This window comes from Acanthopagrus latus, chromosome 2 (genome assembly GCF_904848185.1).
Source record: "Acanthopagrus latus isolate v.2019 chromosome 2, fAcaLat1.1, whole genome shotgun sequence".
Taxonomy (NCBI): Eukaryota; Metazoa; Chordata; class Actinopteri; order Spariformes; family Sparidae; genus Acanthopagrus; species Acanthopagrus latus.
The window spans coordinates 26,111,255-26,137,136 of NC_051040.1; the positions used below are offsets into that span (position 1 = coordinate 26,111,255).

The 25,882-nt window shown below is 44.4% G+C and overlaps 3 protein-coding genes across 3 annotated transcripts; 2 read left to right on the plus strand and 1 right to left on the minus strand.

Annotated features, from left to right (window-relative positions):
• Window positions 1-7,723: 7,723 nt before the first annotated feature.
• Window positions 7,724-11,789, plus strand: scg2a (secretogranin II a). The gene is made up of 2 exons (XM_037122735.1): window positions 7,724-7,825; window positions 9,363-11,789. Exon 2 carries the CDS (start codon window positions 9,371-9,373, stop codon window positions 11,303-11,305), a length of 1,935 nt encoding a protein of 644 aa, XP_036978630.1. The 5' UTR covers window positions 7,724-7,825; window positions 9,363-9,370; the 3' UTR covers window positions 11,306-11,789.
• ap1s3a (adaptor related protein complex 1 subunit sigma 3a) lies at window positions 11,418-16,146 on the minus strand. Its single transcript, XM_037122770.1, has 5 exons — window positions 16,010-16,146; window positions 14,886-15,064; window positions 13,769-13,877; window positions 12,201-12,338; window positions 11,418-12,110 (listed from the first exon to the last, which is right to left on the minus strand). Exons 1-5 carry the CDS (start codon window positions 16,010-16,012, stop codon window positions 12,075-12,077), a joined length of 465 nt encoding a protein of 154 aa, XP_036978665.1. The 5' UTR covers window positions 16,013-16,146; the 3' UTR covers window positions 11,418-12,074.
• Window positions 16,132-25,340, plus strand: LOC119033121 (DHRS-12_like_SDR_c-like domain-containing protein). Its single transcript, XM_037122763.1, has 11 exons — window positions 16,132-16,262; window positions 16,662-16,976; window positions 19,347-19,480; window positions 20,021-20,103; window positions 20,193-20,288; window positions 20,430-20,511; window positions 20,605-20,666; window positions 21,761-21,865; window positions 22,406-22,496; window positions 22,639-22,776; window positions 24,329-25,340. The coding sequence occupies exons 2-11, from the start codon at window positions 16,921-16,923 to the stop codon at window positions 24,442-24,444; spliced, it is 963 nt and encodes a 320-aa protein (XP_036978658.1). The 5' UTR covers window positions 16,132-16,262; window positions 16,662-16,920; the 3' UTR covers window positions 24,445-25,340.
• Window positions 25,341-25,882: the final 542 nt, after the last annotated feature.

Sequence of the window (25,882 nt, forward strand, 5' to 3'; positions counted from 1 at the left end):
GTCGGTTGCATCCACAGACCAATGCCAACACAGAGGGATGACCACATTTAGATAACGCTGACAGACGCTACAATGCATGAATTTCACATAATTGCCATCGGCCCTTAAGCTGAGGTACAGGGCGAACTGCCTGCCAGTGGACCAAAAAGCCGGGGCTTTGGCTTTATCCATGCAGATACACTAAACAGCCAACCATCAAATCCTCCAAAGACTCCTGGGCTCACCCTCATCTCTCTGTCTGCCTGTTTTTCTTCTCCACAAACCTTAAATAGTAATGCTACAGGGTTCATTTCAGAAAAGCCCCGTTCTGCCCCCTGCGCCTTTACAAGCATGCTCGCTGTTTTCTGATGTGTCGCAGCGGAAAGAGGCTGTTTCTCAGAGACGCCAGCGGGGTAGCAGAGGAAGGAGGGGCAGGTTTATTTCTGTCTTTCAAAAGGAGGTAAACAACAAATATTCCCTTATGTGCCAACAACACAACATCTGCTCTGTGACTTTAAGATGGAGGACAGAAGCAGAGGCTTTACTCACAAGAAGCAATATCAAAGCTCAGGACCATGAAAAGGCAACGCGAGGCTGTATTGTATTTCATAAGAAACCCAAGTCAGTGTTTCCTTTTCATATTCCTCAAACAAAATTCAGTGAACATAATGGTGCAACTCGGCAGAAATAATATGAGCACAGACGCTAATCATTTAGGAATCCAGAGGACAATAAACCCAGAAAAGAAGGAAAATGCGCTCCCTTCTTTATAATCCCTTCAGACAACTCGCTTGTATCTGTTTTTTAATCATCCCTCTTTTACTGGGTTTCATCAGCAGCCTCAGGCGAGAAAAGATGGAGACAAAAGAGAAGCGAATGCAGCGGGGAAGTAAGATCATGCACCATCGTACCATTACTGTGGTAAAGCCATGTCACTGTATGATGTGTTGTGACAACACTGGAAACGTGTGGCTTAGAATAGACACAAGTGAGTAGGTGGTAAAAAAAATGGGAACATTGTCTTATAGAAATCATGAGACACTTTTCGTCAGTACAGTTTACAGAAGTTAACTACACAGAAAGTAATCTCTAGTAATGACAGAACAACTGTGATGTAAACACAACAGTATAAACACATTTTTAATAATTATTTCATTATTTAATTTTTTTCTTATAAAATAATTATGTGTTTGTTTTTCATAATGACATCTTTCCCAATAACACTTTTATTCAATTTAACCTCTTTTACAATGTGAGTTTTTATTATTTATATTATTATTACTATTTCACTCTCTACGACAATGGAGTTGCCTCTGAGCCTCCCTTCAAAAGTCCCATATTATGAAAAACACGTTTTCTGTGCTCTCTACATACATAAGCTGGTCCTCCCTGAGCCTGCCAACTCCCAGAATGAGGAAAACAAATGATTCCTGCATGGTCTCTGCAGCCCACCCACTGGTAACACAGCTGTTCAGATTCAGCTCCTGTCGTTACATAATGAAAGGAGTCATTTACATAGACAGGCCTCCTCTGTGCAGTGATTGGAGATATCTGACAGGGGGGCGTTCATCCCAGAGGTGAAGTTTGGTGTGTCCAGCGGTAAGATAGCAGTTTTTGCAATGTCTTCGCTCAGAGCTAGATACGCAAATTGCTCTGTTGTTGGTTGTACAAATTAACATAAGTGCCTATATTCTGTCCCAGCTACAGAGCAACAGCAGAGACAGTGGTTGTGTTTCTTTTTTAATGACAATGTGGCGGCTGCGGTTTGTGTTAGCTTGTATCTGTGTGCTAACCACTTCACATCGGACTCCGTCAGTAACGAGGGTCAGTACAAAGCTGACACTTTGACACTGACCCTCGTACAAGGATCAGTCCCAACCATATCGGACCCAGCAACTGCTCCTGAGCAACAGGTAAGTGCCGCCAGGTTTTGATAGTATTTACAGTTGCCTACGAGTATGATGAAGTGAGCTGGAAACTGGCTAACTAGTTAGCTTCGCTTCGGTCCGCTATGCAATGGAGTTTGAAGCGAGTTTAATGATAATAATATTACGATGGAGCTTGGTTGTCACAGTGAAAAAGTCTGGAAACGTCCAGACTGGAGACAGAGACGATGTGAACAGTGTCCAAGAGTTTGGAGACTGAGTTGGAGACAAACACAGCTTTTGCTAGCTGTTAGCCATTAGCTACGTAGCAGTAACTGTAACAACACATATAAAAAACTAACATTATACAGACACACTAACCATTCTGAAACGTCCTGCTGCAACCGCAGAGTCTGTACTTCTTCAGGAGCCTCTCCTTCTGGGTCCCATTCTGGGTCAAACTGGTATGGTTGAAGGAAAGCATCTTGACAAGCCATGACATTACGTCCACCATAACCATTAGCACATGCTACCGCTAGCGCAAGCAGGTAAGGCAGGCGTTGACAGACGGAGCTTATTAGCAGGCACAGAAACAGCCTGCTCTCAGTAGAGCTCAGTTGAGCGACTTTTAGACAGCTGAAATTCAGGACCACGAATGGGTTTGGGGCAATGCATTTTGAATACAGTGTTGGTGGACCTCTGACAGCTGTGTGAAATTGAATAAAAACCGTGTCATATGGGAGCGACTCCTGCCTGCCCTTCCTGATGACATGGAATTTGACTTGGATAATTATGATGAAGTGATTTTCCTTGACCCTGCTGAAAGAGCGAGATAGCCTCAGGGGGAACGAGAGGGAGCAAGGGAGAGACAGAAAAAGTGAAAGAAAGAGTGTACAGGAAAGACACTAGCCCTCACCTGTTTGTATGTGTGTCACCTGCATGTATCCTCTTCATGTTTGTGATATATTCCACCATACAGACATTAAAACTGTAGCAGAGAAGCAAGAGGTAACGCCACGCAGCAGCACCACACACGCCGCCAGTGCATCCTGTTCTAACAGACACTCACAACCTAGCCTGCAAGATGGCCTAGCTAGTTAGCTGGCTAGGTAGGTAGGATGTTCAGCCTTGTTAAGCTAAACATTTAGCGTTAGCGTTCTGTGTTTATTTACAGCTGGTTGGTTCAGAATAAGTTTTGTTGTTGATCTATAGTTGAGTGTTTCCTAACCTCGGGGTCAAGTCCCATATAGAAACCAAGAACACAACACAACGGGTTAACGGGTTACAATATGGATGCACTATGGAGAACTGGATACCATGCATCAAGATGGTGCCCCATTCATTCCTGTGAAAGCTGCCATAGGCATATACCACATGTAAAAAGGAGAGCACTGCTCTCACTACCAGGAGTAGTGGGGACATGTGATGGCTGAAATATGAGGTCACTGTTGGCTGTTGAGAGTGACATTATGAACTAAACTGATGCTATAAAATGAAATATGACATTATTAAAAGGGAACATCATGAAATAAAATGTGGGGTGAAATAAAGGTGTTATCGGGGGAAATGCCCTTATGAAATAAAAATATCTAGCGGTAATAAAAAAGATATGAATACAAAAAGAATAAGAAATGTGTTTTCATGGTACTGAGTCTTACTGATTACTTCAAATGTTTTCTTGTTATTGTTTTTTTTAATGTTTTTTTTTCTTATTGATGTCACTGATGACACTTTGGGGTTCTGCTGTGCCGATTGCTGACGTGTCGCAGCATTAAACATCGCCATTGTCTGTGTAATGATACAGATCTCAGCGAGACCCTCGGACCACCCATACGATCCCCCCTCCATACATCCTGGTGTTCCTGTTTTAATTATCCATGCGTGCTAAAGGTCCTGCCAATTTCATTTGGATTTTCCGAAGCGGCCAAAGTGGTCTGATTGTTTCCGCTGTATTCTCCTCACAAAGCGTCAGTAAACCTGGTGACTCATGCGCCTCCGGACACACAAACCATTTTTACCTGCAGCGGGTCTCTTTTGTTCATCACAACAAGAAACACAACATGAAAATGGATTCGAGCACAGTTACGTGAATAGCGTTTTCTGATAAAGCACCCTGTGGTCTTATAATGGTTGTCTTACAAAAAGATTTTCTAAATGTCAGGCACTGTGTCCTTCCTTTGCCCCCACGACTCTCTCTAAGTAGCACACACTGGGTCTCCTGTAGTCATATGTAATCCCCACAGACAGATGTGAGGGCTGTAAGCATGAGGTTGTGGGAACTGAATGATTTCTGTGTTTTTTAGATTTCAGGGAAAGGTGACAAATGTGGCGGGGAGCATTGTGTGTATCTGCCCTGGTGAGCTATAACTGCTTTGGAGAGACTCTGCCACAATCGGGTGACACATCTCACATTTCAACAAAAGAGCAGAAATTGATGCATCACACCTCTTCCCAGACACACACACACACACACAAAATCGACCAGAGAAAAGAGGATGACGTCAAACCCTGTAGACCCATTCACAACCTCTCCCTCCGTCGCTCTCTCTACATTGCGCCTGCCAAGCTTCTGACAGCCTGAGTTAAGGAGCAGAATTATTGGTTGTCAGGACGGGCGGTAATGAATGGGGAGCAGCCAGGCAGTCGCCAGGGGACAAACACAGAAAGAAAAGGTAAAGAGGGGAGACGAGATGATGCCCATGACCGGGGGGAGGTGAGTGTTTGTGTGTAAAGAGCACTGAGAGTTACAGATTTACATGGGCTTCAATGAGGCTGGCAAGCCTGGCAATCGAAATTGATTAAAGTTGACATGTCATGCTAATTTTCAGGTTCCTAACTTTATTTTAGGTTAGTACTGGATGTGGTTTACCTGCTTTTAATGCAAAAATAAACACCCACAAATCCCCAGTCTGGCTGCTCTGATTGGTCAGCTCAAACACGCCTGACTCACCACCACCAACATCAACAGAGCAGCTGTGCTGAACCAATTCTTACATGCCAAACTATAGCTGCTGGGCATAAATTATGCAAATGTGTGACATGGTGACGTAGTGTGATGTCACAAAGTCACAGAATAAAAGGAGAGACTACTGACGAGGGGTGTTCAGGAGCTCCCAAATCTTTTACATGCACAAGAACCTATACAAAACGCTGAATTAAAGGGAATAAAAGAAAATAGTAGAATAGGTGTCCTGTGATAAACTTTTAGTTTGTCCTGTGTTGTTGGCTGCTAAGAGTACAAAAATGACCCAGATTGCCAACAATAATACCACTAGGTTGGAAAGTTTCCACTTTGACTTTGATTGCTGCTTAATTCATTGTAAATACTTTTTGTTGGAGATAGATCCTGAAATAAAAAGAGGCAGACTAATCTACCCTTTAGTGCCAAAATCCTGAGAGTCATGTCTCTCGTCGATGATGGCACCGTGCACTGATTTACCGATGGAATAGATTTTGGGCTATAAGACTATGTCGTTACAGACCTGCACAAGAGGACGTACCCATCACCCCAGAAAATGAAACTCTGTGCTGTCACAGCCCACAAAAAAGTTATTGGGGTTTTTGTCCACCTTACTTTGGAAAAGTATCTATACCAAAATCTTCCAGCATGACAATCCTAACTCATGGTTGGCTTATTTGTTTTATCGAATGCTTTTAGCTGGATCAAAAGGCAGATGGAGCTGCGATGGAAGGGGGTCTGTTGTGATACAAGCTTAGTAACTCTTATAATTATAATTAACTCCTCCCCTCTGTTGGTTTCAAAATTAATTCTTGTAAGTCTTTTTGCCGCTGAAGACCATGTAATATGATCCAATGTCAAAAAGACAATAAGCGGACCTTGCGTTTGTATCATTCTGTCAAACTTACATTTCCAAAGTCAAGAATTAAATCTGATACTTTAAAAAAATGATGAGGTGATGGTAAATAGTTACCCATCTTCCATCTTACTGTAACTTCTGAGGTTTCTTAATTGGGCATTGTTTTTGTTTTTTTTTACAGGAGTGACTCAAAACCAGTCTTGAAAAGGACTGAGATCCAGAGAAATGAAATCAAATGCTGGTGACCCCAAACAGTCACAGCGGGCTGCAAGCGTGAAAAGAGGAAAGCTGCTAATTGCCTCCGAGAAACTTCTCATTCAACCTGAGGAAAGACTTATGTTTTATTTTCGTGGACAGGCGAGTGGAAATGGGGGTGGAACCGAGCTGTAATTGGTTTCTGTTTACCAGTAATCGTGCCACAGAAACAACCACAAGCAATTAGCCAGACAGCTTGGGCTTTATCAGTGCAAAAGTGGCACTGTGTGTGTGTGTGTGTGTGTGTGTGTGTGTGTGTGTGTGTGTGTGTGTGTGTGTGTGTGTGTGTGTGTTAGCCATGAGGGAAAATGTAATTAGGCTGAGAGAGACATGAGATTACAATCAGCTCCTTTATCCTGGTTTCTTTGGCTGAATCGTTGTGTACGACAATATTAGAAAAGGTAGACTTGATTGTGGCAGTGACTCTCACTGCACTCACCCAGAACAGATCCATACAAATACTGAATGTGACTCATTTACATCCACATCTAAAAGCAGTGGATGTGACAGAACTGATCCTTTAAAGTTCTTTTAATGAGTTTGAAAGGATGCTCGTGTGTGTGTATGTCTGTAGTATGTCCGAAGCCTTTTCTTGTGCTGTTTCATGAGATTTTTCTTTGTCCTTCTAAAATCCTCCAAACCACCAACACTGACAGCTGTTTTACCAATCCCACTGATTTCCTCCCTCAGAGTCAGTTGTTTGTTCATATGTCACCAGTGACACGGCGGGTGGATTCAGACGCATGGACGTGTTGCAGAACCTTCCTTTTTGTTTCTGTGCGTGAACACGGACCCGCTCTTTGTACGGCAGCTGTGACAAAGCTGGGAACAAGACAGCTCCGGTGAATATCACAGGAGCGGGTCAGTGGAGGGTAGACTGAGCCCACATCAAACACAACACGGAGAGGGATTTATGAATGAAAGTGCGCACGTACGCGCGCACAAACACACGCACGCACACACACACACACTGATCCATGCCAGACACAATTTGACAGGAAGCCAAAAATAGAGATCACAGTGACGACCAAAGTACTCTCTCTCTCTCTCTCTCTCTCTCTCTCACACACACACACACACACACACACACACACACACACACACACACACACACACACACACACACACACACCCCTCTGCAGTCCCTCTGTCACCCCGCCCGTCTCGGGCTTTGGCGGAGTCCGTATGTGAGTCATCGGTGGTCTTTAACCGTCTCCGTCCCTGAGTGCCGCAGCAGAGACACAACAGCAGTTCAGTGACGACAGCCGCTCAACAGTCGCCGCCTCAGCGGGACACAACACTGTGCAACCTTCACTGACTGCACAAAAGGGAAAAGTAAGATGTAAGATGAAAACAGTCACTTGTTCTTTTCTTGGCAACTGAGGGGAGAAAAGGGGGGCATTAAAAGGTGAATGAATGAGTTTGAGTTTTGAGTTGTGTCCGCTTCTCTCAGGACTTCTTAATAAACGTCATGGGTTCATGTCCACTGCACACAGACGGGAAAGAGTCCGTCTGTAGTCTTTTAGTCAGTCAATGGTCCTAAATATAGCCCCGTTATGAATGTATTCATTTCAGCGGGAGCTGCGACAAAAGCCGTTATGCAGCCAATGAGACGTGCTGGGTCACAACCAGCGTCAGTTCATATTCGGAGAGGGAAGCGGTTTTGTTTGGCTGACTCAAATTAACTGTGTGTGTGTGTGTGTGTGTGTGTGTGTGTGTGTGTGTGTGTGTGTGTGTGTGTGTGTGCGTGCGTGCGTGCGTGCGTGCGTGCGTGCGTGCGCTCCTCGCTCTGTGACGCACGAGTCAGGTGGTCCCTCTAATAGCAGGAGGAGCTGTCCGCGGTGCTGAAACCAGACTCACACCCGGAGACGAGCAGAGGGAGGCTCCGGAGAAACTACCGACACACAGGTAAGACAGGTTGTTACCGAGCTGCATGACCCACACCACACCACACCACTCACATGTGTGTTCCGTCTGTCGCGCGAATTATTCGCCGATGGGGGTTTGAACTTGAGGCGGCTTCTTGTTACCGGCGGCTCCGCTCCAACCTGCTGCACCGCCGCGGATGGTGAGGCGAGGAGGTTGCGTTGCGTTGCCCTCAGTTTCTTTGTTCTCACTTCGCCTCAGATTATTCACAGTAAGCTTGCGCTTTGTTGGTCTGAAGTCCTTCTCTGTGTTTAAAACAAACAGACAAGCAAAAAAAAACCAAGCAAAAAACAGAAAAAAGTTCGGCGGATCAGATTGGAGGCTGGAAACATGAAGGGGGAGTAAAGGTCCAGTCCAAAAGAATAACGAGAGCGTGTCGTTGCATCGTCGCTTGTTGCTCTGTTGTGTCTTTTTATTTTCTTCCTCGTGTTTTGGAAAAAGTTCTCGCCTCAAAAATAGAAGAATAAAATACAAGATAAGAAAACATGAAGGGGTTAGGGTTACTTAACATTTAATTTTGCACGCATCCGCGTCGAATATTTCTCTTTAGATAAAGAGCTGCTTCGTGTGAACCCTCCGGCAGAATACAGACACCTGCGGGCAAGCGGTTCCAACAGAGCGCCGGTCAGTTTGACTTGGGGCTTGAGAAACAGAGATAATTGGGTTTAGAGGTTCTCCGCGGTTAAAGGAGAGGTTCTGTGGGAACATCAGCCTTACCGGGTTACCTTGACAACGGGGCCGTGACTCGCGGAGAGCAGCAATTTGACGACTAATGAGATTTGCACGAGAGCTGCATGCCGCTGCTGTTACTGCCGCTGGCTGATCCTAAAATACCAGCAACAGGCAGGGGGAGAGACAAACATCACCACCACCACCATCATTATTATTATTGTTGTTGTTGTAATTATTATCATAAAAATGAAGATTGGCCACTGCTTGCTTCTGCATTCGATTTAGTTTCCATTAAAAAAAACAGTAAGAACGACATATATGTCATTTTAAAAACGCAGTTAAAAACAACGTAGCAACATTTAAAATAGGTCTAGATAAAATAACTGTTACTTAAATGGGTATGAATATGCCTAACAAGATCCAGTCCAATGTTTTATAAAGATAGACAGACAGACAGACAGACAGACAGACAGACAGACAGATAGACAGATAGATAGATAGATAGATAGATAGATAGATAGATAGATAGATAGATAGATAGATAGATAGATAGATAGATAGATAGATATTTTTGGACTGGATTTTGTCAGGCAGTTCAGTCCAAATATTGTCAGGATATGTGGAGGTGTTCGACCTGGTTTACACTGAAGCGGGAGCCGTAGCTCGGATTTTAAATCTGATCTGCCTTTGAATCAATACAAATGTCGCAGTGGTCTGACCAGACATTTAAAGTGATGATAAGAGCAACAGACATTTAAGAAATGCCAGAGCGGCAACCGTGGCGAACCTGTTAGCTTAATGTGTAAAGGTCAGCACTGACATGTGCCTCTTTATCTTTCCTCTACAGGCGTCACCATGCCGTCGCTCCCCAAGACCTTCACAGCGGGCGAACCTTTCTGCGTCTGTTTTGCCAACCTCTTAATCCTCCTCCTCCTCAGTCCCCCCGGGGTGCACGGGGCTTCTCTTAGAGAGCACAGACTGCGAGGAAGCGAGTCCGACTCCCAGAGAGGAAATGTCCACCAGGCTCCTAACGCTGACATGCTCAAAGCTTTGGAGTACATAGAGAGCCTCCGTCAAAGAACTGGCACGGACTCCCAGCAGCACGCCCCTCTCACGACAGGATACGACACCAGCCACATGGATGACGCAGAGAAGCTGCGTGCCATGCTGAGACTGGCCTCTAACCCTGTACAGAGTAAAGATGAGGGCGAGGAAGAGGAGGAGGCAGCAGAGGGAAGGGAGGATAAGAGTGAGGAGCTGCTCCAGGCTGTGCTCAGCACCCTCCAGCAGACGGAAAAGGCCTCCAAGCCAGCTCCATTTCCTCCCAGTGTCGAGGGGGCAGGCGTGAGGGACAGCGCGCACCCGAGGGTGCAGCAGAAGCCACACGGCATCAGGCCTCACAAGAAGCTGCCGCTAATGTTTGAGGATGAGGAAGAAGGTGAGGGGGAGGAGGAGGAGGAGGAGGAGGAGGGGCCGGAGCACGAGAGCCCCTTCAAGCGCACCAACGAGAACGTGGAGGAGAAGTACACGCCTCAGAACCTGGCAACCCTGCAGTCTGTGTTCGACGAGCTGGACAAGCTGACGAGCGCGAAGATCACGCCCAAGCGCCAAGACGAGGAAGAAGATGTGGAGGAGGACGGCGAGGACGAGGACGTGTTCAACGCAAGGAGCGTGGCATTCGACGGTGCAGGCGGGGATCTCGCAGACTGGGGCCCACTGCAAGAACAGGAGGAGGAAGAGGAGGAGGAGGAGGAGAGGGAGAACAAACACGAGGCCGACCGAGGGCTCGATTACCTCGATGACGACGGCGAAGAAGCCGAGGAGGATGATGAAGAGGAGGATGAGGAAAGCTACCCAGTCAAGAGGTCGAGCGATCAAGATGACGTTGCCAAGCTGGTGGACTATTACCTTCTGAAAGTGCTGGAGAAAACAGAGGAGGAAGAGCAGAAGCGCGAGATAGAGGAGGAGGAGGAGGAGGAGGAGGAGGAGAGGGCTGAGAGGAGAGTGGCTCAGTCACAGTACAGAGATAACATAGACCCGCGGGCCATCTACCAGCTCATTCAGATATCGCAGAAATATCAGATCCCGCCTGAAGACCTGCTGGACATGCTAAAGAGCGGAGAGATGGCGAACCGAGACAAGTCACGAAAGAGCAACCAATTAGCCCGAGCAGAGAACAGGCTCTCTCAGACATCCTCAAAGAAAACGCACAAGTTCCCTCAAGTTCTCTTCTACAACAGACGCTTTCCCGACCGACAGAAGACCGCAGAAGAGCTGAGGACAGAGGAGATACTGAACATCCTCGGGTTAGGGGGCGGGGAGGATCGCACTCCCGCCAGAAAGCAGTACAAAAGCCCGCCGTCACGACTTCGCGCTCAGCCTCCGAGGCGTTCGGGGGAACCCGCGCCCACGCAGCGGCGCCTCCCCAGCACATTAAAGGGCGACTACGACGACACCGTGGACGAGGATGAGCTGGCGGCGTATTTAGCGGCTCAGATGCTGGCGCGGTATCCAAAGCCCGCGTACAGCAGGAACAACAAGGCGAGCCAGAAGCGGGACGAAGCCGGACAGAGCGCGACGGGCTCTTTTGAGCAGGCGATACAGGATTACTTTGATCAAATGGACTCCGAGAAAAGCCCGAATGAAAAGAGACAGTCTGAGGCAGACGGGAGGGGCAGTGACACACAGGTGCAGGGCTTTGATAACATGGCCGTGATGAAATTGCTGAGCTACCTGAACCCAGAAACTGAAGAAAGTGATTCTGATGCCAAAACCGCCCATGGAATATAAATAAAGCTGTAGATACATATACATATAAATATATATATATATATATTTATTGTTTGGGTGGAGGGAGAGGGGGGAAAATAAAGTATTTTGAAGAATAAAACATGCAGTCAACTTTAGTTATTCTGTAGGTATACACAAGGTCTTCTTTATTAGCAGAAAATAGTGTTCGGACATTCATTTTGATGCTCTCTTTTACAAATATGAGTTTGTTGCTCCACGACACTTAACGACCAGTACATGTGACTCACCAGCCTCGCACACACGACACACACACACAACCAAAATCAGTGTTGGATTCCCTCGATTCACTTGTGTTTTTTTTGGTAACTCTTTCTTAAATGTGGTCATTTGTGACATACCTGAGGTTAATAAAGCATTGACTATATTTTTTCCTTACTGTGTGGTGTTTCTTCATTTACTCACGTCACAGTGCATCAGTATAAACGTACACTTTGTCTGTGAATCACTGTTAAGATTACAAAAACATATTCAGACATGAAAAAAAAGTAATTCAGATTAACTGGGGCCAACACACTTTTCAAAACCCTGAGATTAAACAATCTGAGGCACTGACGGATTCAAACAAAAGAACAATTACAATTCTTAAAAGGTGCCAAGAGACGAGAAAGAATCCCCAGGTCTTTGCTTCTGTATCACCGCAGCATTAAGCCAAGTGAGTCATTATTACTCACGAAATAGAAATGTTGCGGAGTGATAAACCTTTTTGCTCCAAGTCTTGAAATGTGAAACACCCTCGTCTTCTCTCGGCTCAGTAGGCGGGTTTACTCATGTATTCCTCCATCGTCTGTGATCAGAGCAGAGAATTAGAAAAAAAAACACATTCCACATGAGTAATAAGGAAAGCCCACGTCTGCTGAACAGTGCCCTGAAGTACCTCTTGGAGCGTGTCAGCCTCCTCAATAGATACTCCCACGGCTACTTTGGACGTTTCTTGAACTTCTCCTCCCATCAGGAATTCGTCCAGGATGAAGTAAGCCTTCTCGAAGTTGAAGATGATGTCCAGCTCACATACCTGAAACAGAGCAATAGATCGGTCATTGGACAAGATATATATTACACTTAACTGATGAATGGTATGGAAGTGATGTCACCCAGGGGAGAAGATGACCAGGCCCTTACTGAACATAAAGAATATAGAAACAGCAAGGTGATTAAAGAACATAAAAACAGAGAAAGTGTTGAAGTTACTGATAAACAGCCTCTTTTTTCTACGCCTCTCCCTTGTCTATCTACAGCCACCATTTTCAGTTTCATTATTTGAGTTTTTGTAAATTTGAAGGCGTGGCCTTGTTTTTAAAATCAAACCAAGCTGGCTGGACCTCAAGTGATTATGGAGCAGAGGCACATTATGGACACCAGGGGGAGTCAAACTGACTTTGAAAAAAAAAAAGTTTTAAAAGTAAACAGTGAAATGCATGTGAACAGAGTCAAGAGGAACAGTTAAGCTGCTGAGCTCATTAGTGTAATACATACTGATAAAACTGAACCTCACTGTTTTCTGTACTGTTCCTTTCTACAGTGCCTTGTCAAGGGAAATCTTAAAGCCACAGCGGCATTAAATTATAATTCAGACAAAGCGTGCTTCTGTCTTAAGAGGCAACAGTTTGGTCCGCAAAACCGGCTCCATCTAGAAGTCATCGTTGCAGCTCGTGTGGGTGAACAGTGCTCTTTGCCATTTCCCATCGCCTTTTGCAATGATCTGGAACTCCCACTCTGACTCACACTTGAGCATCTGTATCAGACCTCACTGATGTTCTTTTGTCTGAGTGTGAACAAATCCCTGCAGCCTAAATCTTGTGGAAAAGCTTTCTCAGAGGTGGAGGCTGTCATAGCAGCATATTAAAGGGTAACTCCACCAATTTTGCACATTAAAGTGCATTTACAGTTCCTCTGGAGGAGTACTACTAGTACTGCAGAGGAGGCTGAATGTAATCTGACACATTTCGTATAGTGATGTCACTCAGTGGCATTGTGGGTAATGTAGGCACCATGTTTTGAAAAGGAAGATGAATGTGTGGCATATAAAAGGTGAAATCTCTGTTTCTGCTGTATTTTGATTACATGTTTTTAACGTGTCCATGAGTCCAACAATATAGCAGCGCAACAGTGGACTGCTTTTCAAAACCTGGTGCTTATATCAGGCACAGTGCCACTTAGTGACTGAGTGACACCACTGAAGGCAATTCATCAGATTACATGCAGCTTCCTCCGGAGCCACGAAAGGCTTTATTACGCTAAATTGCCTCTGGGCTAAGAATATCCAGTGGGTGAAAAAACCCATGTAGATTTTTAGTGTTACTGAATTTGTCCTGTAACCTCTAGAATAACTGAAAGCACCCAATGAGGGGGCGCAGCGTTAACCCACAACCAAGAGGACATTTAAACAGCCTCCCAGAACAGCAAGGAAATTCTGCTTGAGCCAGGAGTTCAGGCTCTACTCACGTTGCCAAAGTATTTATCCAACAACTCGACATATCTGTGCAGCACTTCAAGGCTCAGCAGCTCGTTATCCCGGTCGTCCAGACCAGTACAAAAATACAGACTGGCATACCTGCAGTGGGAGAGGACAAAGCTCGATTGTTACAGCCATAGTTGCCACAATGTTCAGATGAAACAAGGAACAATCAACGACTGCCTGTATGGAGGTTTTTGGATTAAACTTGTGTTGAAAGTGTAAGTGTTGCTAAAGAACAAGCATATATTGTAGAGGTTTCAATATAATCAAGCACGTTTTTAAAGGTCCCACATTGGCGCAAGTGAGATTTCCATGTCGCTTCACGGCAATTATAGGTGCTATATAAAACTGTGAACGTCTCAAAACGCTCAGTCCACTCAGAAATGAGAACAGCCTGTGTTCAGACAATATGCCTTTAAACATGCCGTCAGGACTTCTGTGAGTTTGTGATGTCACAGCTATACATCATGTTTAACTTTAGTATATAATAATAATAATAATAATAATAATAATAATAATAATAATAATAATAATAATAATAATAATAATAATAACATATTGAAAAATGCTGAGAATTATATCAAAAACTAATTTAAAAAGTCAGCAATTCAGGAAAAAGAAATTCTAAGAGAACGTGTCTTTAAAAGAAGAAACAGTTCTCGCCTGCCTGATCTCCTCCGGCAGCTCGTTCCAAAGTCAAGGTGCCCTGACTTTACGCTTTATATTTATTATCACATTATCCTGTGAGGTGTTCCTCTTATTCTGTCCACTTCCAGTAACTCTACTTTAATTACAAGATTATGAAGGCGATGAGATGAGGATAAGCACAGTGTTGCACCATCGCTGCAGCGGTCCCATCAGTGATCTAGGTCAGTCCCTGTGAGTTTAACTGTCCCTGTCTGTCAGGGTCTTGTTAACTCATTGTTGATAATGGGTGTGTCTGTTATCAGCGGGTATTTTGAAAGAGGGCACACGTTAAGCATTAATCGTGAGCAGAGTCAAAGGTCGACTTTGCTCAACAGACAAGCCTGTATCTGCCATGAAACTGAAAAATATCTTGTATATACAACATAAATCCAAAGCAGCTGCGTCTCTGGCCAGCACCTCTTGTAAACAATCTTGAGGTCCCTCCACTGGAGGAAGTTGCAGGAGCGTGGCTGACGGGCCAACACCAACATCATCATGTCCCGGATCACCTTCTTCTTCTCCCGCTCTGTTATTGGTACGAACCATTTCTGCAGCCGCAGCTTCCCCTGCCGGCTGAACAGCAACAGAAAGTGCATCTGGAGAGGGCAGAGAGTGGGAGAACAGAGCAGGAAGCACTGACTTCTGAGAATCCAAGGACTTTTTTTTTTGTCTTGCAGTGTAATGGATAACCGCAGATCTGGGTGTTCCATGGCCGAACAGGAGGGTTGCGAGGGTTAAAGACATGACTGACATGTGATCGATGTGCAGCCTTTCAGCAAAGCAAACAAACACACACACACACACACACCCGAGCCTCCACCTTCTACTGTGGTGAGCCAGAGCTGCCCACACCCACAGACAACCACCTCGCTGCAATTAGGTTTCACAACTAGGAAACATGAATGAAGATCACCTGGGAAAACTAACACATCTGCATCACCACCAGTGCAATGACACAGTAAATACAATGTGTGTGTTGTGCAAGGGCAATTAATAAGAGCTCTTTGACCCAGAGGTCCAGCTGTACAAAGCACTGCCTCTGATAAAGCAAACATGTGGAGTGAGGAAGGTGCAACTTTAACACACCTGTGTGGTGGCTGGACAAATATGAAGCATGTCAACAACATAAATGCTGTATGACTGCTTTTGTGTGATAACACCTTCGTTATTATCGTTTAATAATAGTCTTCGGATCACATTTAAACGTATGCAAATGAAAGCAACGTTTGGAGATTTGCATTCATTTGCCTGTCAGACGTGACGTGGTTGTTACCTTATGACAACTGTCCAACGTTTTTCAAGCTTTTTATTTCCTAGCGCCGGGTGACAAACGCGAAATACCAGGAGCTTGAGTAGAATAACGCCACTTGCAGTATTTTAAAAAAAAACTACCTTTGATCAAGGAAGTACTACAGTGCAACAAAAGAAGAAGTAGTTTAAGGAGACACAGTAACTGACTTTGGCGTTTATTGCACCGTGGCACCTTTTATTGCCAGCAGGTGCAGGGATACAGAAAGAAAAAAAAAAACTCAGACACTCACCATTTTGTCTCAGCGGTTCCGGAAGAGGTCACCCAAGTTCAGATCCTCCAGGTTCACACTCACAGAACTCACAGTGCCACAGTCGCACCTGACTGCATCTCGCGTGTTCTCAGATGCGGCGACATTGGTGGATCTTCCCAGAAATCAGCGCGCTCACACCTTCTCCGGTCAGAGCCGCGCCCCGCCGCGCTCTGGGGAAGCGCGGATTGGCTGTCCGGTGGCGGCCGGGCAGAGCAGCGCGCAGCACGGACAGGTGAGACGGTACAGTGCGGTGCTGTGCGGGGAGGAGGAGGCGGACACGTATTCATGGGCCATTAGATAGAGCTAGTTGTGTCATAATTTTGAAATAATAATTATGACTATAGAACTTCCTATATTAAAATAATGGGATAATAATACATATGCCATTGACTTTTTTTTTCTATTTCTTTCACATCCTTTAAATGTGTCCCTGTTCTTGTACATATTTTCGTTCTATTCAATTTTGATACATATTTCCACTTGTGAAGTTATTTCAAACTGCAGCCAGCTGAGCTCCCTCTTCACAAAGCTGCCCAGATTTGATTGAGTGTAGGAGCTTGAGCCGTCAGCTATTTTATTTAGGTTATGTAGATTTTCTGTGCTGTTATCTGTATCTGCACCCCTTTTGTAGCACTGACTTGAAGGAGAGGAGCCATGTAACTTCCACGGGAGATGTCCCCTTAAACAGCCAGAGTGGACTCCTGTCAAAGTGCGCGCGCAGTGGGAATGGCGCGTCCATCCTCGCCCCCCCCCCCCCCCCGGGTGCCGCTGGGTGGCCGCTGGAGCCGTCGCCCCACCGATGTTAATTCGGTGGGGCCACACGTGGTCCGGGTCCAGGGTAAAAGAGGAGGAGAGAGCTGAGAGCAGCGAGAGGCTTCCAGAGCACCGCCATGTCTCTGTACCGCAACTCCGCCTGGTTCCTGAAGGGAGTGACCGAGTTCACCAGGTAAGATGACTTGATCTCTCCACACGCAGCTGATGGGATGATGTCTGAGCAGCTGGAGTCAGTCTGTGACCTCCTGCTGCGTCCTGGGCGCACAGCCACAGAGTACAGTCCGCTTCTTCAGATCAGCACACACACGTGTTTTTTGGGTTGTTTTTTTTTTGCACTTTTTAGTGGCGTTATTGCTCATAAAATCGCCTAAACTATTAAACTGAATGTCATTTTTCTGCCTGGCGATTTCATTGCATTTGTAACTCTTAAAACATCACAGGGCACTTTGACATTAAAATGTCACTATGGGCTCATTCCAACTCGACCAGAATCCAGAACTTCTCCCACTTCATGTTCATGTTAAAGTGTCTATTAAATTCACATGGCCATGCATAATCCTGTAGCTGTTCTCCAAATACTGTTTAAGTAATGATTTTATTTTTAAGTTTGACCCTTAAAGCTAAATGTCATCATTTTTGTGATTCCATGTTATTTTTCACTGTTTGGGCTTGAGATTTGTCCTCAGGATACTTGGCAACATTTATTCATGCAAATAGCTGTTGCAGAATTGTGACAATAATGAAATTAATCACAATGCTTTCATTTTTAAAAATCCTGTCTCCACTTGTTTTAACTTTTTTGCAGCCACATTTCTTGTTCTCTCACACACAGTTTGCTGTGTGCTCCTCATCCTTCACCTGTCACAGATCTTGCTAAAGATGGCTTTGAAACTATTTTGTCTTTTCTCAAGAGGGATTATTTTATTTTCCTTAAAACTTTTGTATGTGAAAGTGTTCATATTTATTACACACGCGTCTATGAACAAGTCCAGATGTGATATTAATCCGTTATCCGTTATGATATTTTGAAATTAACTAATTCTTCCTACTTTCCACCGGCTGTGATATTACATTGTTTAGGCATCTCACAGATAGAAAAGGCTTGAATTCAACGCAGCACTATGAAATAAAACCCCTGAGACTGTCTTTCATTGGAAATGTGTGCATTAAAGCTTGTAAAGGTTTGGTGTGCTAGACTAGATGTCATCTTGTTCTCAGTGGACAAACTAAGAATATTATTATATTAAGATTTGATTAATTTAATCTCAATCCATGAGCCTGAGTAATATTTTAAAACAATGATTTTACATGGAAAAACTATGATTAAGTATGATACACAGTAATAAATGTATCTACCAAAGTGTAAGACTACAGTAGTTAAATTTGTCTCTATAAAAGACTCCACTAGCCTCGTTCACAGAGTGGGATAGAATGTATAGAAACAAGGAAACCAGAGCTCTCAGGCCTTGTCATTGAGATTGTGCTGGGAAATTGTTATTGGCATTAGTTTTCTATTATCTGACATTTAACAGACCAAATGATCGATGCATCCATCTCTAAATGAATCACCAGATCGATGTTTAATGAAAATAAGTGTTACTTGCGAATGCATAGTTTCCATAGGGCTGGGTTAGGTCACAGGTTATTCAAGGACTTGTAACTTCATTCAGCTGATGTCTGCTTCTGCTGGTGGTTGATGATCACTGACTTGAGGTTTTAGTTAACAGAACCTTTGATTTCCACTGCATCATTGAACAGAATGGAGCTGTGGCACTGCTGGGAATATCACTGATTTATGAATTGATCAAAGTTTACAGCGACTCAGCTGGAGCCGTGTGAGACCATAAGTCAGTTGTTCAACCACAACAAGGCTCTACACGTATTATCGGTCCTATCTGATCTCCTGCAGCCCGAAGTTGCCTTTCCTCATCAGTATACAGCCCGCCAAGCTGTCTGAAGAGGTGTTTTGTGATTGTTTCCCTTCTCCCCTTTGTTCTGTGTTATATTTTCTCCCAGAGAGCTGCCGGGCAACCCGCTCTGACCCTGCACTAATAGCTCTCTGCATGACACCATCGAACAGAGCAGGCATTTAGCCTCAGAATTACCCCCTCCTTGTCCCCTTTATCCTCCCCCCGTTCAGCCGCCCTCAACAATGGCCTCCAGGACAATGGGGGGAATTGAAGTCCTTGGTGCCGCACAAGCTCTAACACACACACACACACACACCGATCCTGTTGTCATCGCCGGTAGTCTGACCCTGAACCCCTTCTCATCAGAGATGATGCCAGGCACACTCTCGTCTTCATTGTATCGTACAGTAAAGCTGTGAAGAGATGTACAGTGACCAGGCTGACCTCGAACACTGACCTTCTCTGACCTGAACACACACACACACACACACACACACGCACACACACACACACACACACACACATACTGTACACATTAACAGACATTAACTGATTCACTGATTCTAATGTTGACCCCTTCAGGCCCATGATATAAAGTCTTATCCTGACTTCGCTGACTTGATGTCCTGCAGGAATGCCTACCTGTCAGCCTCCAAGAGGTTTGTGGAGAAGGACCTGGAGGTGTCCATGGCTGGACGTGTCTTCATGATAACGGGAGCCAACAGTGGCATCGGGAAAGCCACCGCCATGGCCATCGCCAAGAGAGGTACCAGTCCCACTGCCTGTTTTTCAGCTCATACATGTGGAATTGTAATTGCAGCACTCTTCTATTTTGGATCACACAAACCATCAACTAGGATTGGGCAATATGGCATTAAAATAATGTGCCTGTGTTTTTAGGTTATATCGTGATATTTATGTCAATACAATAAAGGTATATATGATTGTTGCACAACGTCAATACTAGGACAGGACAGCAAAATCAAACATCACCCTATTTGTGACCAAATACCTTCGTATTTGTATTTCAACAATATTGTCGGGATGACGATTGGTATTTAAATAAAATATCATTACACAATGAGATTTTGACTTGGTCAAATTCAATGTGACAAACATGCCCTGACAAATTTGGGTATCCTATGCACTTTTAACACAAACACGTTTTAGAAGTCATTACAAACTGCAGCTCATACAAAGTGCATGCACATGACAAGAAATCCAAAACACTACTTTTCACCTTATGTCTGTGTGTGTTCATCGGCTGCTAAAGACTGATGTCCGCTCCATGTCATGTTTGTCACAGGCGGAACGGTCCACATGGTGTGCAGGAACAAAGACAAGGCCGAGGAGGCGAGGGCTGATATCGTCAAGGAGACAGGAAATAAAGTACAGTGTGACTCACTTCTTTAAAAAAAATACGGGTCCGACTGATTCCCCCGACGAGAGATCGTTCATTACTCTAAATGTCATCACAGGAGGTCTATGTCCACATCCTGGACCTGTCTGAGACCAAGAAGGTCTGGGAGTTTGCTGAGGCTTTCAAGAGAAAGTACAAGACTCTCAATGTGCTGGTGAGTTACTGATTTTCATATTTTGAAATATAAGCCAACACTGTCATCTTTAGGTGTCTGTGTACCAATTCACTTCTCTTATATTTTTAAAAGTGTTTTGGATCAATATAAGTCAGAAAGTGACTCTCATGTGTTGTGCAGATTAATAACGCCGGCGCCATAATGAGTCAGAGGGATGTGAATGCTGAGGGGCTTGAGAAAAGCTTTGCTACCAACGTCCTTGGTGAGTCAAATGTCTGGTTGCGGTTTGAGGAAAACATTAATGGGAAGGAAACATGGGGGTTGGTTATGAAAAGTGTTTTTTATCATCCACTAGGGGTTTACATTCTCACTAAGAGTCTGATTCCCTTGCTGGAGAAGAGTGCAGATCCCAGAGTGGTGAGTCTGAGACACACAAGCTATGTTTGTCTCACATTGTCACGATCTCCCACTATCTGTCCATCTTATCTCACGGTAGTTAGAGACTCCCGGTGTCTTCAGAACTTTTAGGAACACCTCGTGGACTTTAGATTTTGCTGAGCTGGTCGATGTAATCATCATTTTAATGGGAATTTAATGGGTTTGGGCCGTGGCTATTTACTGGTTTGTTGCTCGTCACACAAATGAGACATGTCCTCAGAAATTAGGGATTTTTGCCTAATGACACAGGGCCACAGGCTGCAGAACAAACCCCCAAAAATACCCCATTACATGTAAAAGTCCTGCATTAAAGACATAGCAATATTTGTAAAATGTTCCTGAAGTCTTAAAAGTATTCACTGACTCCTGTCAGCGTTAATTAACCTGATAATTTATGGTAAAAGAGGCATCAAATGTTAGCAGCATTTTAGCAACTTACATATGTAATGCATCGTCTCATACAGTCAGTTTTACCTATTGTATTCTTACACTGTGGTCGATAAATGTATTGCTGTGTATCATACTTTACCATAGTTTTTAAAATATTTCTTAAAGGTCTCTGAGTATTATCTGCAATCAGGTGTCTTAGTAACGATGAGCTAATGGTAGGGTTGCTAATGTTAGCGTTAGCAATATTAGGGCAGTACAGTATGCTGGGAGCATACTGCAAGTATTTATTTTTTCCTACAAACTTGCAACTATGAAGGCTCTTGATCACTGATGATACTACAAGCATTACACTGTTGACTCACAAAACTCAACTGTCGGACTAACCAACTGCTAGCATTAGCAACAAGGTTAGCTAGCTAGTGTCAGCAACATTAGCCTTTGCTAGCTAGCTCGAGCAAAGGAGGCTTGTGCAACAAACTGGCAACCACTTGACGGGGCAGATGACTGGAACAACAGTGTTGTGGCATAAATGCAGTGGAAGGAGAGGGAATGGCACATTTAGGGGCTGAATGTTATCAACAACACATTTGAGTATACTACTTTACATATACGTGTATCATGCCCATATCACACCTAACCCCCTCTTTTGCCCCTCACGAATGTCTCCATTCGCCCATGTTCAGATCACAGTGTCATCAGGGGGGATGTTGGTGCAGAAGCTCCGGACAGGAAACCTGCAGTCTGAGAGGGGCCGCTATGATGGCACCATGGTCTACGCCCAGCACAAAGTAAGAAGTCACCTGACACTGTCAGGCTTTTCTGTCCTTAAGTGCTCTGAGTTTGCCAAAAATATATTTTCATGTCAAGTGTATTGTTAAAAAATGACCTAGAATAGTGTGATGAGACTGTTGCTGTTTGCATATCGCAGCTGATATCGGCCCGTTGTTATTCATAGAGATGATTCATTGATCAGATCCTGAAATATTTTGCTTACCTTTGATATGAATGAGAGGGTGTTTTTTGATTATCTGGCGACTGTGGCACTACACTGAACCCCAATTTAATGGTGTAAGTGATGGTAAGAAGACAAATGTTGGCAAAGGCGTTGTTTTGGTCCAGAAACATCTCTCAGAGTAACATCCTTCAACAGCCGACGTCAAATAAATCCTGTTTCACATGATATCGTAGGTAACTGTGATTCATTACATGACACCGAGCCTGGAAATCTCAAATCTGAGCCCCTTGTCTATTTCATGTGTTTTACCTCCTTGCAGATACCATCATTGCACAGATAGATTCGTGTGTGTGTGTGTGTGTTTGTGTTTCAGAGGCAGCAGGTGGTGATGACAGAGCAGCTGGCCAAGACTCACACAAACATCCACTTCTCCGTCATGCACCCTGGCTGGGTTGACACTCCAGGTACACACGCACAGCACTGAGAATTAACAGTGAGGACAAAGTTCATTCTCTGTCAAATAAAAACGATGGTCTCTCCCTAATACTCACTGTAGTTTGTCCCCACCCATCTCTCTCTGTCATCCTCTGTGTCGGTGTGCCACAGCGGTGGCTAATGCCATGCCCGACTTCCATAGCTCAATGAAGGAGAGTCTGAGGACTCCGGAGCAGGGGGCCGACACTGTGGTCTGGCTGGCTGTCTCTGAGGCCGCAATCACAAACCCCAGCGGACGTTTCTACCAGGGTATGTCGCAAAATGAATTCCATCTTTGCCAGTGTCATCTACCTGCTCACCTTTTTCGGGATTTGTCTATTAAGAAAGTTTAGCAAAACCAGACAAAAAAATTAATTTTGGTGCCCCAAGTCTACTAAACAAAAAGGAAGACCTCGGGCTGAATTATGCGTTTGTCAGTTGTGGGTCGGCATGGTGTGTGTGTGTGTTTTTGTTTGTGTGACGGTTTGGCCTGTGTCCATTGCAGCTGGAGCGGGTTGCTTTTGGTGCCAGATACTGCCGAGGAGTACAGTGCCTCTATGAGCGAACACACACCCACAAATGCACTTTAGTAGGCACATACACACACACAAAGACCTCAGTGGCCTTGTATAGGGAGGCTATAGTCTCATGTGAAAATCTTACTTCAGCAGAGACAGAAACATACTGCATTCATCCTGTTGTGTGATGCGATCCATGTGATCCAGTCTGAATCGCAGGCAGGTTGGTCCACCTCGCTTTCGTCAGTGCATTTATGTAATGCCAATATGAAGTGACAGTGACAGGGAGAGGACATGTTTGAGTGACAGACGACACTGAAATATGTTGCTTTATACCTGAGGTGTCTCCACAAATACCATACTTCTTCTCCTCCTCCTGTCAACACGGTGCCAAAACTGTAGCAGCTGTCAACATTTGTTACCACCGTGACAACACTTTTTGTACAAGTCCTGGGATCCAATGTTGTACAAATCCAGATAACAATTGAATCTTGATACGCACAAGAAACCACAAAAGTTTCGTAAGTGCTGATTTTGATACAAAGTGAAATGTACAAATCATTTTTAATTTGTGAAAGCTCCTTTAAGCGTTATTTTTCCTGCGTTCCAAGTGTTTGGTCACTAACCCCTGCTCTTGATGTAAAAGAGAAAAGAACATTTCTGGAATCCCCCCAAAAAACTGCTGCATCAAAAAACTGAAACAAGTTGTGTGGTGTGGTGACGTGCAGAGGAGGGAGGGGATTGCTGACAGCAGAACAGACTGGAAACTGGCTAAAACAATGACAACACTTTACAGCAGCTTTAGGTTTTCAACAGCAGTATGATGTTTAACATTAGCCTCAAGGGCTGGAATGTTTATTGCTGCTTATCAATCGTAAAATTCAGGAGGACTAAGACTGGATCTGAAACCCCCTCACATCATTAGATAATGAACGGACACTGTGCTTGTTAAATGAATGACCAGAGAAATTACTGTTACATACCAGAAAACAGCTATTGTGTTACATAGTTCGAGGCTGCATCTTCCCTACTTGGTTTTCTGTTATACTCTTATACTTTGGCCAGTGTGGCTGTGACACAGGTATTAAATTGCATTTGATGTGGTATTCTAACGGTCTAAACAGTCTTCATCATCATATCTATAGAAACATTGTGTCTGATCTCTATTGCTTTTGAAACACGGGCCATAGAAAAGCTGACCTTTGGACACCGTGTTGATATCAATATTACATAAACACAGGGTTATGCACTGAACAGCAGCCAACAGATACACCTGGATGTTAAACCTGTGTGTTCTTGCCCAGACCGGAAGATGGTGTCCACCCACCTGCCGCTGGCCTGGACCCACAGCTCTGCCCTGGAGGAGCAGAAGTTAGTGTCTCTGCTGGAGGACTTGGCCAAGACGTTTCAGCCACACTGAGACAGCAGGGACTGGTCGCCGATACGCCGCCAACACTAACACCTTCTGTTCGTACTGACCGAGGCTGGACTCAGTGTTTCATCCCCATGATGATGTAATACACTCCAGCAGAGGGAGCAGATCTGGGTCCTTATTTTCTGTTTTGTTGTGTTTTGTTGTTTTTTTTTCTCCAAAGCATTTGGAGTTTTAACACTACCTGTGGTCTTAAAATGGAACGGTATGAAGAGATACTATGACACCTAAAGCCTTACAATGCTGCATTATACTCACCTATAACTGGGGGAACGGAGCGAGGTCCATAATGCTCGATAATTATTTATATGATGACACCTTTTACCATTTTGTGGGCTTTAAAAAGACTAAAATATAACTGTGTCGGAGTGTTTGATAGTGATGCTGCTTCCAAAGGATGCTGTGTTGCTGATGGAGAGAGCGCCTTCATACATCACACACAAACACACACACACACATTCCAGTCTGTTACTTTGACTTTATGAAAGTTGTCAATCAGATGGGAATCTGATATGACCAAAGTCACACACCACACACACACTGCATTATTAATTCACAACACCAGCCGTGGGTTCAATCTCATACTTGTTGTCTTGACGACTTACAAACGTGCCAAGTGATGTGTGTTTAATGTCGTGTCACGTCAACATGTCAGTAACTTGTGTATTGTAGTGCAGCTTGTGCTCAGGCTGGAGACGAGGCGCCCTCTCCATCAGTCGAGTGCCTTAAGTTACACCACGCGGCAGCGTCGTGCGACATGTGCGATAAAACATGTATTTGAGACTCAGTAATATCTAACCAGCACTTTTAAAAAGTACCATATACTGTGACGTTGGCTTGAGTTTATCTTGTAAATGCTTGCTTAAATAAAGAAAATGGCTCCATGTGTTGCATCTCATTGTGCTGCCGAGTTGCATTTAAACTGAGCTGATGCAAGAACAAACCAAAAGCGGTTAATTAAACATATCAGAATATCTTTATTCAACATCGGTTCTTTAGTCTCTCTGTGCAGTCAAACCAAGACACAGAGACATCAACAAAAGTATTTAAAAATACAGTTATTTTGAGATATACATTAACAACATCATGTTAGAACAGTGCGTGTCTTTTACAAGCATCTGAGGAGAAAAGGTCAACCAAAAGAAATCAATTTACAGAGTTATAGATTATTGGCCATGGTGTTGTGGAGAATGAATCATCTTTATACTTGTTGCTGTGGCCTCCTACCAACACGTACGCCACCAATTCCAGTGTTGGATGAACTGAAGATGACACAATGGCCCTTACAACTGCTCCATCCGAACCATTTACAGCATGATGAAATCAACTCCTTCATTCCTGCAACTGGCCAGCAACCTGAAGAGAACAGCGACTCCTGCCACCTGTCATACCTTCGACATCTTGTCCATCTGCCGGGCAGGTAAGG